At 47.4% G+C, this 16,948-nt stretch overlaps 1 protein-coding gene across 1 annotated transcript in view; it reads left to right on the top strand.

Annotated features, from left to right (window-relative positions):
* IRAK2 (interleukin 1 receptor associated kinase 2) overlaps positions 1-16,948 on the top strand; it is a 58,894-nt gene that overhangs the window by 22,818 nt on the left and 19,128 nt on the right. The window contains exons 3-8 of the mRNA XM_080818787.1: positions 4,289-4,399; positions 9,004-9,128; positions 11,257-11,451; positions 11,533-11,597; positions 14,338-14,452; positions 16,217-16,326. Of these exons, the coding sequence (XP_080674913.1) occupies positions 4,289-4,399; positions 9,004-9,128; positions 11,257-11,451; positions 11,533-11,597; positions 14,338-14,452; positions 16,217-16,326 (721 nt within the window). The remainder of the gene's footprint in view (positions 1-4,288; positions 4,400-9,003; positions 9,129-11,256; positions 11,452-11,532; positions 11,598-14,337; positions 14,453-16,216; positions 16,327-16,948) is intronic.

Below are 16,948 nucleotides of genomic sequence, written 5' to 3'. Positions count from 1 at the left end.
GGTCATTGTTGAAAAATTCTACCGTGTGAATAAACAGAAAGCCAACCCACCCACCAACCCACCCTGTAGTGTAAAATCACTGATAATCACGTTACCCAGAAATAATCACTGCTCACATTTTGTATATGTTCTTCAGCTTCTTTTTCTCTTCATACACAGATGTCTTCTATACTGTTACACATATTTTACCGAACACTGGTTACGTAGTCTCTAAGTTCTGTTGTCACTCAATGGTGTAGTAATACCTTTCCATGTCAATGGGTACGGTAGACACTGATATTTTTTTAGTTGCTGTTAAAGTGAAAAACAAAAAAAACCCCACCTACACAAGTTAAAAAACTTAAACGGAGCAGTCACATTTCTAGAGACAGAAAGTAGAATGGTGGGTGCCAGGCGTTGTGGGGGAAGGGATGGGAAGTTTTCTTTTCATTTTTTTTTAAAGATTTTATTTATTTATATGTCAGAAAGAGAGCACGTGAGTGAGCACAAGCAGGGGGAACACAGAAAGAGGCAGAGGGAGAAGCAGGCTCTCCCCTGAGCAGGGAGCCTGATGTGAGACTCGATCCAGAACCCTGGGATCATTACCTGAGCTGAACGCAGATGCTGAACTGACTGAGCCACCCAGACATCCCGGGAAGTTGGTTTTTAATGGGGACAGAGTTCAGTTTGGGAAAGCGGAAAGGTTCTGGAGGTGGGTGGCAGTGATGGTTGTACAATAGTCTGAATGGACGTAATGTCGCTGAACTGTGGGCTTAAAAATGGCATCGGTGGGGGGCACCTGGGTGGCTCAGTGGGTTAAGCCTCTGCCTTCGGCTCAGGTCATGATCTCAGGATGCTGGAATCGAGCCCCACATCAGGATCTCTGCTTATCAGGGAGCCTGCTTCCCCCTCTCTCTGCCTGCCTCTCTGCCTGCCTCTCTGCCTACTTGTGATCTCTGTCTGTCAAATAAATAAAATCTTAAAAAAAATGGCATTTAAGTGGTAAATTTTGTGTCATGCGTATTTTACCACAATAAAACATATATATAAAATAAATTATTTAAAAACAGTGTGAATGATTCAAAGTTGTGTTAAATGAAAACTGAAATACTCCTGTCCTACCCTCCTTACACTCAATATGTGGGCTGTTGAAGAGATAACTGATACTTTAAAAATATAATAGCAACAACCATGAAGTTCCCATGTTGGAGCTGAGCAGGTCATACACACTGTGTCACTTAATCCTTGGGAAAGGGGTATGAGATCGACAGAGCTGGTTTCCATTCCAGAACCTGAAATCTAAACAGCTCAGCTCTGCTACTTTTTTTTTTTAAGATTTTATTTATTTATTTGACAGAGAGAGATCACAAGTAGGCAGTGAGACAGGCAGAGAGAGAGGGGGAAGCAGGCTCCCCACTGAGCAGAGAGCCTGATGCAGGGCTCCATCCCAGGACCCCGAGACCATGACTCAAGCTGAAGGCAGAGGCTTAACCCACTGAGCCACCCAGGTGCCCCGCTACTTCTTTTTTTAATATTTTATTTTTAGGGCACCTGGGTAGCTCAGTCAGTTGGGTGTCTGCCCTTGGCTCTGGTCATAATCCTGGAGACCCGGGATTGAGCCCCACTTCTGGGGCTCAGTAGGGAGCCTGCTTCTCCCTCTGCAAGCTCCCCACCCCAACTTGTGCATTCGCTCTTTCTCGCTTACTCTTTCTCTCAAATAAATGAATAAGATCTTAAAAAAAAAAAAAAGATTTTATTTTTAAGGAAGCTCTATACCCACCTTGGGTCTCAGACTCACCCCAAGATCAAGAGGTCCACGCTCCACTAGCTGAGCCAGTCAGATGGCCCTGCTACTTCATTCATAAGATAATTTTATTTTTATATTTATTTAAAAGATTTTATTTATTTATTTGACACACACAGAGAGAGAGAGAGCACAAGTAGAGAGGCAGGCAGAGGGAGAGGGGGAAACAGGCTCCCTACTGAGCAGAGAGCCCCACATGGGGCTCAATCCCTACCCTGAGATCATGATTTGAGCTGAAGGCAGAGGCTTAACCCACTGAGCCACCCAGCAGTCATTTAAGAGATCATCGTAAGTCATTGTCAGGAAAGGAGAAAGTCACCCATCATCCACCACTCGGCCTCCTCACTACTTTAGTGCATTCCCTGTAGCCTTTCTTCCCATGTTTCCACCCTCTTCTCCTACTTGTGCAGGTAGCCTCCGGGTTGGTGCCACCTGCAGAGGGGCCTTGGGGGGTTGTGAGGGGGCACAACACTGGTGTCCCAGTACTTCTGCTGAGCCAGTCCAGCGGGGGTGGTGAAACCAGCCCTAGCTTTGAATCTTACCAGTTGTTTGATTGGAGGCAAATCATCTCACCCATCTGAACCTCAATGTACTTAAAAATAAAATGCAGACAATTCTGTCAGCCACCAGAGATTATCTTGAAAATCAGTCTCTGTGGTTCCTTATAAGCGTAGTGCCATGTATTCTTAGGCATTATTGTTCTTGTTTTAAAAAATATTTTATTTATTTATTTGACAGAGAGAGAGAGAGAGATCACAAGCAGCAGACAGGCAGGCAGAGAAAGAGGGGGAAGCAGGTTCCCCACTGAGCAGAGAGCCCGATGCGGGGCTCGATCCCAGGACCCCGAGATCATGATCTGAGCCGAAGGCAAAGGCTTAACCCACTGAACCACCCAAGTGCCCGGCATTATAGTTCTAGTCCTAAATCTTGGGTTTGAAAAGCTTGGCCTCTTGGTAACAATGGGTTTTGTTTTGAGAGAGACACGGTTTACCTGTTAGAGGAATTGCTACCGGAGGGAAACTCAAAGGCTGGAGATGTTTCGTCCTAGCCCCACCTGATGCATGTGCGAGCAAGATGGAGGCTGTCCCTAGAATTCCAGTGCCCCTGTTTCTGTGGTTCTCAAATATGGGTCCGCCCCGGACCACCCAATGGTGAAAGGCCTTGAATGCAGGGCTCTGGACTTTGGGTTTGGTCTGGAAGTTAATGGGGAGATACAAGGATCTGGGAGAAGAGTGTGCGCTTCATCTGGACTGTGGGAGTTCATAAAGGCTTTAAACAGGGAAGTGAAGAGACAAGAGTTGTATTTTAGCAAGATGTGGCCTGGGCAGTGGTCTGGAGGCTGCCCCAGATGGAGGCGGTTGCTGGCCGGTGGAGACGATGCCAGGAAAGTACTGAGGGAGGTGAGAGGAAGTTGTGTCACAGACTACATGCGGGCTCTGAGGAGCTGGTCAGGAGCCGGTGTAGATACACCCTCACACCATCTTTGGGGTTTCTCACCTTGGTGCAAAGGGGAAGGGATTCTTCTCAAGAACCAGGGAACCTCCAGCCAGACTTCTTTGGCCAGTCCTGCCTGTCCAGGCCCTGTGATCTTTGGCTAGCCACTTAACCTGCTCAGGCCTCAGTTTCCTCATTTCTGGTGGGGATGAAAAGCAAACAGCTTGTGAGGATTTGAAGGCTGCACAGCTGGGTGTGGCATGTTTAGTGCTCTGTTGACAGAGGGGCTCTCTGCAGGATCCCCATCTATAAGACGTGATTCCATGCTTGTGGAAGGGGGAGCTGTAGGACCACCAGGCTTTCATATGTAGGGGCTCCCCTAGGGACTTGGTGGGGTGAAGATTTGTAACTTCCTCCCATGTTCGGGGAAATTAGTGTAGTCTATGAAAAGCCCTTCCACGTCTATGTTCCCATTACCTTCCTCTTAATAGCCCTTTTAGACAGGTACCCTCTCCAGATTATTTACTTATTTATTTGAGATAGAGCTAGAGCAAGTGAGCAAGTGAGTGAGTGAGAGAGAGCATGGTGGGGGGAAGGGGTAGAGGGAGAAGCAGACACCCCGCTGAACAGGGAGCCTGATGCGAGGCTCAATCCCAGGACTCTGGGATCATGACCTGAGCCGAAGGCAGATGCTTAACCCACTGACCTACACAGGCATCCCAACCCTCTCTACTTTATAGCTGAGGAAACAGGCTCAGAGGAGAGGGTCTTGTCTAAGGTCACACCGCTGGTAGGATTGGAAGCCAGTTTTGGGTGACTCCATGTCAGAGCCGGACCCATCACAGGAAATTGTCATGTCCCCCCAGTACATACATGGGGAGGCCGAGGCCAGGAGGGGAAGAACTTATCCGGCCACAGTGAATTCAAGATGGAGCCAGGAACAGAGCCCGGGTCTCTGACTTGTAGACCCCACTCTTGATGGCTTTCCCACTTCATTGAGTAATAGTTGCTTTTTGTCTTTCAACCTTGTTTCATGGAAACCAGTTCCTGAAATCAAGTCTTCTTTCCTAGACTTCCCAGACGCTGCGAAGCCAGGAGGGCCGTTGGCAGCTTCTGTAAGAAACACTGAAGAAGAACAAGAAAAGGGGCCGTCTGTGGGGCCAGTCACCTTTCCAGGCCCAGGTATTTTAAATTAAATTAAAATTTTTAATTTAAAGGAAATGTATTTAAGGAAATGTTTTATCTATCAGGATATTCAGCTCAGCATATAATAGCAAAAAATTGAAAATAACAAGGAGGATGGTAAAATTAAAACAATACAATACTGTTAAAAATGTTGTGGATGTGTATACATACATGGAGACATGCTCACAATATATTGAATTTAAAAAGTAAAAAAAAAGTCAGATACCAACAGAATATAAACTGCTTATTACCGTTTTTATAGGAAGAAAAAAGCTCTGAAATTGAGGGCTCTCTCTGTGCCAGACACCGTTCTAAGCACATCAGAGAGGCCTACGTAATCCTCAGTTAGCTGTACAAGTTAGGTACGGTGATTATCCCCATTTTACAGATGAGGAAACTGAGGCATAGAGAAGTTACACAGCCCGCTAAGGTCACATGCTCTGGGACCCAGGTATTTTCCCTGTGGTTTCCTGAGTCCCGAGTACAGGTGGGTCCTGCTGCTGGTTCCAGCTGAGAGCTTGATGACCTCTCCGCTCTGTGCTGCCCATGGCAGCTGTGTGTGTGGGGCGCTGACCGATGCTGCCTGCCCACCTCCCCCACCTTCCTCTCCTCTGCCCCTCACACATCTGCTGCTTTGTTCCACGGCACCTGAGGTGATTTGCTCACGGAAGTAGGAAGTCGCATCTGAGTAGTGCGGTTTAAATGCCTCTGTCCTTAACACCAACATCACTGCCGTCCCAGAGCCTTTCAGACCACTTCAGATTGGGCTCCACCGCCTTGTGCCCAGGGAAGGGTTCGGGGACAGTTTGTCAAATGATGGAAGGACTCAGCCCGAGGATGGCTTCCCTGGGGCAGTGTCAGGGGGCTCGGGGAAGGGGTACCATTATTCACACTATTTGCACCCACGTGTCCCTTCTCACCACCTCTCCCCGGGGGCCTGGCCTCCCTTCTGCTCTGCTGTAGGCTCCGAGTGGTGAGCTGAAGCTCCCAAATCCAAGAAATCTCAGTTCATTGATGCTGTTCCTGAAGCCAGGGTCAGCATCTGCCTAGAGGAGCGCACCTGGATGTGTGCATTAGCCAAACCTGTATTTGAATCCTACCTCTCAGTTTCTGGCAGGAGAATTACTTAGCTTCTCTCTACCTTGGTTTCTTTATCTAAAAAGATAAAGGGGTGCCTGGGTAGCTCAGTTGGTTGGGCGACTGACTCTTGATTTCGGGGGGTCATGATCTTGGGGTTGTGAGATTGAGTCCCACATTGGGCTCTGCGCTCAGTGCAGAGTCTGTTTGAGATTGTCTCTCTCCCTCCGCCTGTGCCCCTCTCCCCACTCACAGGTGCTGTCTCTCTCTAAATGAATAAGTAAAATCTTAAAAAAAGCAGGCACAGTAACGAAAGCCTATGTCAACATGTCATAGTTGCTATGGCAACATGTCAGTGTTGCTACCATTAGGTGCCCATCAAATGTTAGTTAATATTAGGAGTGTTCTGGACACCCCAGATAGGCTGAAGCTGGGAAAATAATTCTAGGCCAGGGAATCTGACCTGTTAACTGTAGCTAAAGATAAAAAACAAAAACCAGGGCAGAACTATGATCAGCAGTTAAAGATAAGGGAAAGTGGTCCTCAAGCAAAGGTGATACTGGTCGATGGCCAAAGGGAAGAATTACAGTAAAGCAGGGAAATTCTAGGGGAATGCTGGCCCAGATGGAGGAAGGGATAGGGGTTACCAAGTCTGGTGTTCCTTATCTAGGGCTACTGCAGAAACCAGCCTCATCTGGAGAGGACTTTGCACTGATATGGACAAAGGGGGTGGGGAGCTCCAGGGCAGGATGCAGCAACCTCCCTCCCCAGTGCTCTTGACTCATGCCTGTAGTGTGACCCAGCCCAGCAGAACAAGAGTCGGTGTATTCTGCTTGGCAAAGCCGACATTTCAGAAAGACTTCTGTAGGAAATGTTTTTCTTAGTAAAAGTTTTGGCACATGGAGGGTGAGTGCTTTGGAAAGGACATGTGTGAGGCTGAGTGTCTTCCCTGACCCAGGGCTTCCACCAAACATTTGCAAAGCAAGTCTAGTTCTTATCTGATTTGTCAGCTTTGCGGCATTGGCTCCAATCCCATTCACTTTCTCCCCAAAACCACAGAGATAAAGAGCCCCTCCTTCAACTAGTAGCCCTCATATGTCACAAGAGCAGATCTCGGTGACACACTCCCAACCTCAGGAGAATCCCAGGCATCAAGCCAGCCCAGAAAGTCATGATTTATGTGAAGCCAGTGCTGGCCTGCGAGTCAGTGGGCAAAGGGAGAGGGACCATCCGCACAGTGAGAACCCTGTCCTGAGGCCAGCGCTGGGTGGGGCCAGCATAGGACAGAACTTGAGTGGGGAAGCGAGAGGGAAATGGAGCAGCCTAGATCAGCGGTCCCCAGGGCGTGGAGCCTGGCTCCCCGTGGTTCAAGAGAGCTCTGATGTTAGAAAAGATGTATATCTCATGCGCAAAAAACTCTGGGGATTTCAAGGCTAGATACATCATGTGTGAATTAAAGCGGATTGAAAGAAAAACATCAAGTCACTCACAGTGAGGTGGCACAGAGACACAGCTAACAATTAGGAGAGGGATGAACATGACCACAGTTTGGGGACCCAAGCCAAGGGTACTGAGCCGAGGCTGAGAGAAGGCAGGGTGTGGCTAGAGGCAGCAGTGGCCTGTCAGCAGAGGTCCCTAGCAGAGGCCTGTATTGGACGAGGTCACCTGAGAAGCAGGAGGATTTTCACAGGACAAAGGCCTTAGAGAAAATAGGGAAGGAGCTGGGTGAAGCTGGAGGAGGCTAGGGGTCTGGGTGAAGGAGAAAAGGTGGGCAGGTTGGGTGGGAGTGTCTAAGGCTGGTGTCTTTAGGGAGAGCAGGGCCCTGGGTCTCCCCTTCTTGTCCCCTCCACACTTTAGTCACAGGGGAGCAGCCCCTGGGAAGCTTGGGTGGATGTGGGCATGGATTTGAGAGTGTGGCGGGGCTCTCAGCTGTCTGGAGGTCTAGAACCATGGACTCGGAGAGAGGCTTAGGCCGCCCCTCCTCTTGGGCTCTGTGAGGATGAAAGAGGCTTAGCTGGCGTTAGGTGAGCTTTGTTTTATCAGTTGTCTCGGTTGATAGTTTAGTAAGCCTGATTCTAGCTTCATCAGGGTGCTATTTTCAGTCTTCTGAATTAATTTTCTTTTTTATAGCCAAAGTTCCAGATTAATCCCTCATTTCCTGATGTTATAAACCAGAAATACCTGAAACAGGTGGCTTGGGCCAGCAACCCTGGGGTCAAGGCCAGGTTCCCTTGGAGGGCTGGTGCCCAGTTACTCAGAGGCCATCCCAGTCATGGGGCCAGCTGGGAGTTTCCAGATGATGACATCTGAAGCTTCTGGCTCTGGCCAAGGCCTGCTCCTGTGTGGATCAGCCACCACAGCTTGTCCCTCATGCCATCTTGACCCTGGCTTGTACCCACTCTAATTCATCAGACTCCAGACTGCCTTGTTAGTGTTCAGGTTAATCCTTTTCTGGTGCCCCTCAAAGAAATATCACCTCTTTAACCTGGCTTTTACGTGACCTCAAACTACTCTTCAAGCCCTCTCTCTCCTGAATCTTCCTCATTCTCTAAGGGATTAAGAGCACGGATTCCAGGGATGCCGGGTTGACTCAGTCAGTTGAGCTGCCAACTCTTGATTTGAGCTCAGGTCTTGATCTCGGGGCTGTGAGTTCAAGCCCTGCCTTGGGCTCCATGCCCTGCATTGGGTGCCCTGCATGGAGCCTGCCTAAAACAACAACAACAACAACAACAACAACAACAACAACAACAACAAACCATGGACTCTAGAGCCACTGACTGTGTGCCCTTAGAAAGCTTTCTTCACCTCTCTCTGCCTCAGTTTCACCATCTGTAAAGAGAGCATGGTAATAGTACCTGTCTCCTAGGATTGTTGTCATGGTTAAGAGACTTAACACACTGACTCATTTAGAGCAGGGCCTTGTGTGACAGTGGTGTTTGCTAGCTAAGCATGCCTGAGTAATTTCTGCATGCCTGGGTTTGCCTGCTCTCATACCTCCCCACAGCCAGTCCCACTCCTTCAGTGCCCACTTTATCCACTTTTTTGAAATCCTCTGTGAAACCCTCCTTGGCTTCCCAACCTACTTGGGTGGCCTCTCTGCTGCCTCTGCCCTTGGAGGCTGGTTATTGCCATTGCTGCTGCAATGCAGTTTTCTGGAAGGTGGGCTCCACAGCTAATCACCTCCGTGTCCTTCATTGCTCCTTGTGTGGGAGGTGGGCCGGAGTAGGGCTTGGAAGTCACATGGATGTCCATCTGAAGCCTGGCTCTGCCACTTACTGGCTGAGTAGCCAGTAGCCACCTCCAGTGCCTCTACTTCTCCCCTGGCCCAGTGGGAATCATATATGGAACCAACCTATGGGGCTGTCACAGAGCTTCACTGAGGCAGTTCATGAGGAGTGTGTAGGCTGGCCCCTGGGGGTGTCAGGAAATAGCAGGTGTCATTAGTGACCAAAAGTGTTTGTGGAATGAAGGAGAAATTGGTGTGGGAACTGGTTGCCAACCCCTCCTGTTTTCCTCCTTTCTAGGGCACGGCCAGACCCATGGTCCCTCCTCTTCAGGGCCTGCTCCAGCCAGAGCCAACCTCCCGCCTCCTTCTGCAGATGCCCCTCATTCCTTAAAAACTGACTTTCCTGTTTCATCTGATTCAAAGGTAAATCTGGGAATACCGCCTCCCTCCCCCCACCCCCAGCTTGTGGCTCCCACTCAAAAATGCAATGTGTTGGGGCTCCTGGCTGGCTCAGTCAGGAGAGCTTATAGCTCTTGATCTTGGGGTCGTGAGTTTGAGCCCTATGTTGGGTATAAAGATGACATAAATGAATAAAATGGAAAAAAAAAAAAAAAGACCAAAATGGGGGCTAGGGGTTAAGGGGATAGGGAGAAAGGAATTACTCCAAGCTTCCAAGACTAAATGCAGGCTGTCAATGCAGCTAGGGCCTGGGGCCCTGGGATTGTGGGTGCACTTTACACGAATACATGTGGGGTTTTTTTAGATTTATTTTATTTATTTATTTATTTATTTGACAGAGATCACAAGCAGGCAGAGAGACAGGCAGAGAGAGAGAGGGGGAAGCAGGCTCCCTGCTGAGCAGAGAGCCCGATATGGGACTCTATCCCAGGACCCTGAGACAATGACCCGAGCTGAAGGCAGAGGCCTCAACCCACTGAATACATGTTTTTATGTATTCATAAATACATAATACGTGTTTTCGCCCCACGAATACATATTTTTAAATGTGCTTTTCCATTCTTTGTGTTTTATGGGAGCTGATACATGGCATCTTTCTCCCCATAAAATATATTGGTTACAAAAAAATATATATATATATTGGTTACATGTATACTAAGTCATTTGCTTACAAACCACCTCTCTTCTAACCCTTTCCCACCCAATACATGTCTGAATTATCCCAAATTTGCAGTACCTGGGTCCAGGACCGCATGTGACCTTTAGGGTCTTAGACACATTTGCCTTCATGGGCCTTTTCTTTCCTTCATGAAAAAAAAAAAGGATTATATTTTACAATTGCATTGACACAAAGATGAACCTAATCCAAGTTGTATTAAAAAATTAAAACAATTTCTTTGACTCTAAAAGTTCATTCTTATTCTTCTGGCTTTAAAAGAAATAAAAACATTTTTGTGGGCCTCTAAAAGTATCCTGGGCAGGGTGCCTAGCGGAAAAGCCAATGCTACATGGGTCTGGTTAATGAGACTCTTCCATAAAGGAGACAAGCACTTAAGCATGTTTTCTTTTTTAATATATAATTACTAATCTTCAAAGACAATTTACTAATTGGCAGAATGATCATGGTATAGTGTTAAGTGAAATCACCAGAATTCAAAACTATGTATGGCATGATCCTGATTTTAAAGAGAAATCCTAGGGCACCTGGGTGGCTCAGTGGGTTAAGCCTCTGCCTTTTGGCTCAGGTCATGGTCTCGGAGTCCTGGGATCGAGCCCCGCATTGGGCTCTCTGCTTAGCAGGGAGCCTGCTTCCCTTTCTGTCTCTGTCTGCCTCTCTGCCTGCTTGTGATCTCTCTCTCTCTCTGTCAAATAAATAAATAAAATCTTAAAAAAAAATCCTGTGTATCTAATTTATAAGAAATACTTTAAACTCTCATAGCAGTTAAGTGGATAATGGGATCGTGGATGGTTTTCCCCCTCTAATTTTCAAAAACTATCTGTAAGAGCATAGATAACTTTAAAAAAAGTTAAACCTCTGTTCACCTATTTTTAAGAAGGTACGTGACTAAAGGAGAGCTGCTTTTCAGAGACTCACACAGAATTGCATTTGGTTGTGTGAACCTAGATCCTGCTTCCCAGCATGTATACCATGTGTAGGACCCGGAGCACCAGTTCAGCTGCTGACCAGCTGTGGCCTCACCTTAGCTCTCTGACCTCCTTGGTTCTCACTTTTGTAAACAGGGGAAAAAGACAAAGCAAAAACCCCAGCCACGTGCCAGGAATATTCACATTTTAATTGATCTGCAGGATTACCCTCCAGAGTCCTGTGGTTATCTTCATTTTTGCTGCTCTGGAAACTAAGGTTCAGAGAGGTTAAGCTGCTTCCCCAAGGTCAGAGAGCCAGTTAGAAGCAGAGCTGGGATTTGAGCGGGCCCTATCCATGTCCTATAAAGGACCGTTTCTCCTCACTGGACAAGATGAACTCCCCCACCTCTTCAGCTTTGATGAGCTAAGACTCCCTGAGGTAGTAGGGAACAAATAGTTTCCATATTAATCCCATACTAATCTCCATCTCTTCTGTCTGCATTCCCAGGGCTTTAGTACCTCCATTCCTAAGCAGGAAACACTTGTGAGCCGAGCTGAAGACAGCCTTTTCTGGAGCGAGGCAGATGTGGTCCAGGCAACTGATAACTTCAACCAAAACCACAAAATCAGTGAGGGGACCTTTGCTGACATCTACAAAGGGCAAAGGCATGGCATGCCATTTGTCTTCAAGAAGCTCAGAGAGGTGAGTACTTCTTGGTTTCAAGTAAGGGGTGGAAGCTCTACTGGCAAGCCTGGATTTTCATGTTTCATTCTTTTCCCACAGGTGGCCTACTCAGGTCCAGGATCAGTCGAAAAATTCTTCCAGGCAGAGGTACAAATTTGTCGCAGGTAAGCCTCCCCTTTGGAAAATACTTTACTTATTGATGACGGCTAACCTTGATATAGTGCTTCCTGTGTGCCAGGCATGCCTTAAAATTCCATATGTAAAAATTCACTGAATCCTCATAAGAACCTTGTAACATTGCTGCTCCTATCAGCATTGTTTTGTACATGTGCAAATTGAGGCCCAGAGAGGTTAAGTGTCTTGTCCAAGATCGCACAGCTAGTAAGTAGCAGAGCTAGAATTTGAACCTAGGTTGGTCTAGCTTCATAGTCCATGCTTTTTCTTTTTTTTTTTTTTTTAAGATTTTATTTATTTATTTGACAGAGAGAGATCACAGGTAGACAGAGAGGCGGGCAGAGCGAGAGAGGGAAGCAGGCTCCCTGCTGAGCAGAGAGCCCGATGTGGGACTCGATCCCAGGACCCTGAGATCATGACCTGAGCCAAAGGCAGCAGCTTAATCCACTGAGCCACCCAGGTGCCCCAGTCCATGCTTTTTCTATGAAGCACCTATATGCATAGATTAGAATTATCAAATTCTCTTGGCTCGTTTGGCGCAGCTCTTTCCTTCCATGGTGGAAGAAATCTGTTTCTAGCCCATTTTTCTGAGATGGTCAGAGATTTACTGTTTCCAACTCCAATGGCAAATCCATCTCAAAACAGTATTGCCCCAGAGTAGGACTTAGCAAATGATGCCTGGGGGGCCAGATCAGGCCATGCCTGTGTGTGTGTAGTCTGATTGCTAAGAATGGGTTCTCCATTATAATTATAAGAAGAAGATTTCATGATACGTGAAAAGTATATGGAATTCAGATTTCCGTGTCCGTGATAAAGTTTTATTGGAACACAGCCACACTTACTTATCTCTCTCTTCTCTCTGGCTGTTTGTGTGGGATAGTGCACTGTCGAGTAGTTGCCGCAGAGACCATATTGGCCGACAAAGTCTAAGATATTTACTGTCTAGCCTTTGGCAGAGACTTTTTTTTTTAAAGATTTATTTCTTTATTTTGAGAGAGAGCAGGGAGGGGAAGAGAGAGAGGGAGAGAGAGTCTCCAGCAGACTCTGCGTGGAGCGAGATCACTACTGAAGGGGAAATTAGAGTCTGATGTTCAACTGACTGTGCCACCCAGGCGCCCCGACAGAGAAATTTTGAGCCATAAAGTCTTGAGCAATAAAGATCTTCAAAAGCCCTCCTCAAACCTGCTCATTTTACAGATGGGGAAACTGAGGCTGAGAAGGGAAGTGAGCCTGCCTGTCCCAGAGCTGGCAGGGGACTGGCAAAAAGAACGGGAAGGACGTGGGGAGACTTGTTCTGGCTCTGCCGTCACTGACACTGATGAATTTAACAAAGGCCTGTCGGGCACCTGTCAGGCACTGGACGCCCGCTGTCATTCAACCTTGGCAAGTTGCTCTCTGGGTTTCCTCTGCCAACATGCAGCCTTGGGCGAGGAATGTGTGATTAGTGTGGAGTGTCTTAAGAGATAAAGAAAATAATAAATAAAATAAGAGTCACCTGTTTTCCGTAGCACCTATAAATGACTACTTCTGTGTTAGTATTTTGATATATTTTCTTTAATCTTTTCTCTATTTGTACATGTGTATGAATAAGCACACACACATTTAATCAAAAAATGAAAGTATAATTCCCCTTTCCATTTTTGCAAAGTACTTCCCCGAGTTGACAGACATCCCATTCATTGACTGGGCAGCTGTGGGTTGCCAAGGCCTTTTTTGGTCCTAGGGAAGATACACAGCCCCTGCCTTGGGATATTTATGGTCCAGAAGGGATTGAGTGTAAATGACCCTCTTGAGTATGAAAAGTGCAGTATTATGGCCTGCAGGGAGTGGAGGAGGACAGGAGGGATTGGCCAGGAGTCCATTACAATAGTCCTGTGGAGCATCCATCAGGGTCTGACTCAGGGTAGAGGAGGGGTGAATGAAGGGGGCAGTTGGAAAACTGTTTATGACCATGAATGCTGACCAGTTAGATGGGGAGGTAAGGAGGTTTCCAGGAAACTGCATGGAAACTTCATAGGTGCCTTTTTGGGATAATAACTGGGCACAGAGTGGGTTTGGGACCTGTTGAGTCGAAGCTTTTCACCTGAGTATCAGAATGCAAACAGACATTCAGTTCTAGAGCTTAGGAAGGGGCTGCCATGAGAGATTTGGTGGGGCATTCCCCATAGAGGTGGGAAATACCTGGAGACATAGATGATCAAACAAGATGATGAGCTGAGCCAGGGGTACTGAGATTTCAGAGGAAGGCAAAGGAGGAGAGTCTTGGTGAAAAAAGCCAGGGGAAAGCAGTCAGAGAGGGAGGAAGAGAGTCAGGAGGGAACAGTGACTCAGAACCTAGGAGAAGAGGATTTCAGGGAAGAACCCAGTGAGTCCCAACAGCCCTGCGATCTGATCCTGCCTTCCCTGAATGCTGGTCATGACCGTGAGCAAGTTCCTTAACCTCTAAGCCTCTGTTTCTAGAAGATGGGCTAGTTAGGGTGTTCTGTGCAGCAGAGCAGTGAGGTAGGGTAAGTCTGAGCTCCTTGACTTCACACTTGTTGAAGGCAGGCAGTTTTCATCTCTCTACCCTGGTACTGGGTCTTCAGGGATCAGAGCATTTGGTATCTGGGAAGTCACTGGTGACCTCATGGGTAGAGGGGGCTGAAGAGGGGTGGGAGGTGAGGAAATAGAGCAGTCTTTGTTTATTCTTTCTGTCTGACTTCTCACCTCTACACTAATATGTGATTTCAGATGCTGCCACCCCAACGTCTTACCTTTGCTGGGCTTCTGCACTGGAAATCAGCTTTGCAGCCTGATCTACCCATACATGGCAAATGGTTCTTTACAGGACAGACTCCAGGGTCAGGTAAGGGGCTGGGTCATGGTCAGAGAACAGGACCAGATAGCATCCAGTTAGGGACTCAAGGTTTAAGGACTTGTCAAGGTTTAAGGACTTGCGGAGGGGAGAGGGGACATCTAGAGAGAAGTTAGGCTGGGATAGATAAGATCTGGCTAAACATCTTCAGGTAAAAACCTATGAAAAAATTATTTAACAAGAGCAAGACAAAGGTATCCCATAGTAGTAATTTTATTTAACATTGTTCTGGGGGTGCTAGTCAAGGCAACAAGACAAGAAAAATAATTAAGAGACAGAGTATGGAGAAGTAGAAGCAAATTTTTATTTGCTAAAAATGCTATTCTATTATATAGCTATTTGCTTGTGTCCTTATGGGCTATCTCTGGAAAGATACAAAAAACTGGTACCTTGGCTGCCTCTGAGGAAGTGAGCTAGGTAGCTAGGATGTGGGAAAGGAGAGGAATTTTTACTATATGCCCTTTAGTACCTTTCGCATGTTACAGCATGTGAGCATAATACCAACTAAAACTACAAATTTTAAAAAGATTTTATTTATTTATTTGACAGAGAGATCACAAGGAGGCAGGGTGTGGGGTGTGGCGGGGGGGAAGCAGGCTCCCTGACGAGCAGAGAGCCCAATGCGGGACTCGATCCCAGGACCCTGAGATCATGACCTGAGCCGAAGGCAGAGGCTTTAACCCACTGAGCCACCCAGGTGCCCCTAAAACTACAATTTTAAAAACAAATCTCCCTCCCATAAAATCCTCAAATAGGAGGAAGATTTATTCCACAAGAGAATTACTGCTTCCCTTAACAGAGACCAGACAAAACGGTTATTCATGGTATAATAATGATTTTTAGGTTTGCTACGCTCTTGCTGTGTGCAAACACGATAAAGTTTTTATACTTGTCCCCTTCAGGCCTAGCTACAACTCAAGAGGTATCCCCCGTTTTCCAAAAAAGGAGTTTCTGGCGCAGAGAGGCAAAGCAACCTGCCCAAAGGAACACAGCTGACAGGTGTCAGGGCTGGAATTTAAACAGGGTTCATGTGGCTCTAAATTTCAGAGTTTTTGAGGAGGAATCTGTGAGCAAGGCCAGCTCTTAGAGGATGTGGGACCTATGATGGGGCTTGAAAAATAAGTAGTGATTGAGCCTGGAGTTTCAGTACTAGAACAACAGTGCCTGGGGGATGGCGGGGGTTTTAGCTCACCCTGCAATCCCCATCAGCCCCCATGAAGTCTCCCCAAATACACATATAATTGCCATTAGGCCCATGTGCTTCGTGTGCTAACACAAGCTCCTCATCCCCTCTCCCAGGCGCCCCCTCCTAGAGGAAAATTCCAGACCTGCCACTGTATAGTCGTGATAAAAACAGCTGCAGGTTACTGAGCACCCACTGTGTGGCGGGCACCATGCTAGGGGTGTACTGTATACTCATATACCATATACCCCCTACCATATTGTCCTCTGCGTCCTTAGAGCAACCCTAGAGAGGCATGGGGTTAACACTTTCATTTTATAGCTAAAGCAGAAATCAAGGCTCAGGGACATCGAGTGTCTTTCCCAGAGTCACACAGCCAGTGCGTGTCTGAGCTGGGATTTACATCTAGGTCTCCTGATGTCAGAATGGTACCCTGCCAGTACACCATGCTGGTTGAACCCCCTCTCAGAGAGGATGTGATGGTCTGGAGGAGAGATGGGAGCTGGGAGCTCGTTGGAACTTGGAAAAGGCAGAGGTGTGACTGATTCTCTCCCTCTTTTTCTTTAACTTAGGGAGGCACGGACGCCCTCCTCTGGCCCCAGCGCGCCAGCATCTGCTCTGGGCTGCTTTGTGCTGTGGGGCACCTGCACAGCTTGGAGATCATCCATGGCAATGTCAAGAGGTGGGGGAGGGTGTCTCTCAGGACCCTGCTGAGGGCCTGCACTGCGGGGTCCCAGCCCCACACATTCCTGCGCCCCTCAGTCTCTCTTGCCCTTGGATCACTCCTCCCACCCCACCTCACCTGGGTCTCTTCTCTCTTTCTTTGTTATTCCCTCAAAACTCAGAGTTTCTGGTGTCCCTACACACTGCCTCCCTATCACCGTGCTTGTCTTTTTTTGAGCTGGTGTTTTCCCAGCGCATACCCCACACCCCAGATGCCTTTTACTTCCAACCCAGCAGCTGGTCTGGACCTGATCCTGGAGCTTTGGGCCAAGGCCCCTAGGATTTTGAGCTCCTCACTCAGCATCTTCCTGGACACCCACACCCTGCTTATGTATCTTTTGGTAAAAGCAACTCATATCAGGGAAGCTTCCTGCAGGGTAGGTGTGCAACCCAGTATCTTAGCACCATGCTTCCAAGAACAAGAGTCCTGTCTGGGGACTGGCAGCATGGAGAGACTCCAGAAAATACCAGAAAATCTGACATAACTGACCTTGAAACCGTAGAACTCATACTTCCTCAAAGTTTTCCATTTGGCAAGTGGAAGCCTTGTCCTCTTTTTCCCTCCCTGATTCTTGCTTGAT

The sequence above is a fragment of the Martes martes genome (genome assembly GCF_963455335.1).
Source record: "Martes martes genome assembly, chromosome: 1".
NCBI lineage: Eukaryota > Metazoa > Chordata > Mammalia > Carnivora > Mustelidae > Martes > Martes martes.
This window is presented reverse-complemented; position numbering and strand designations above follow the sequence as displayed.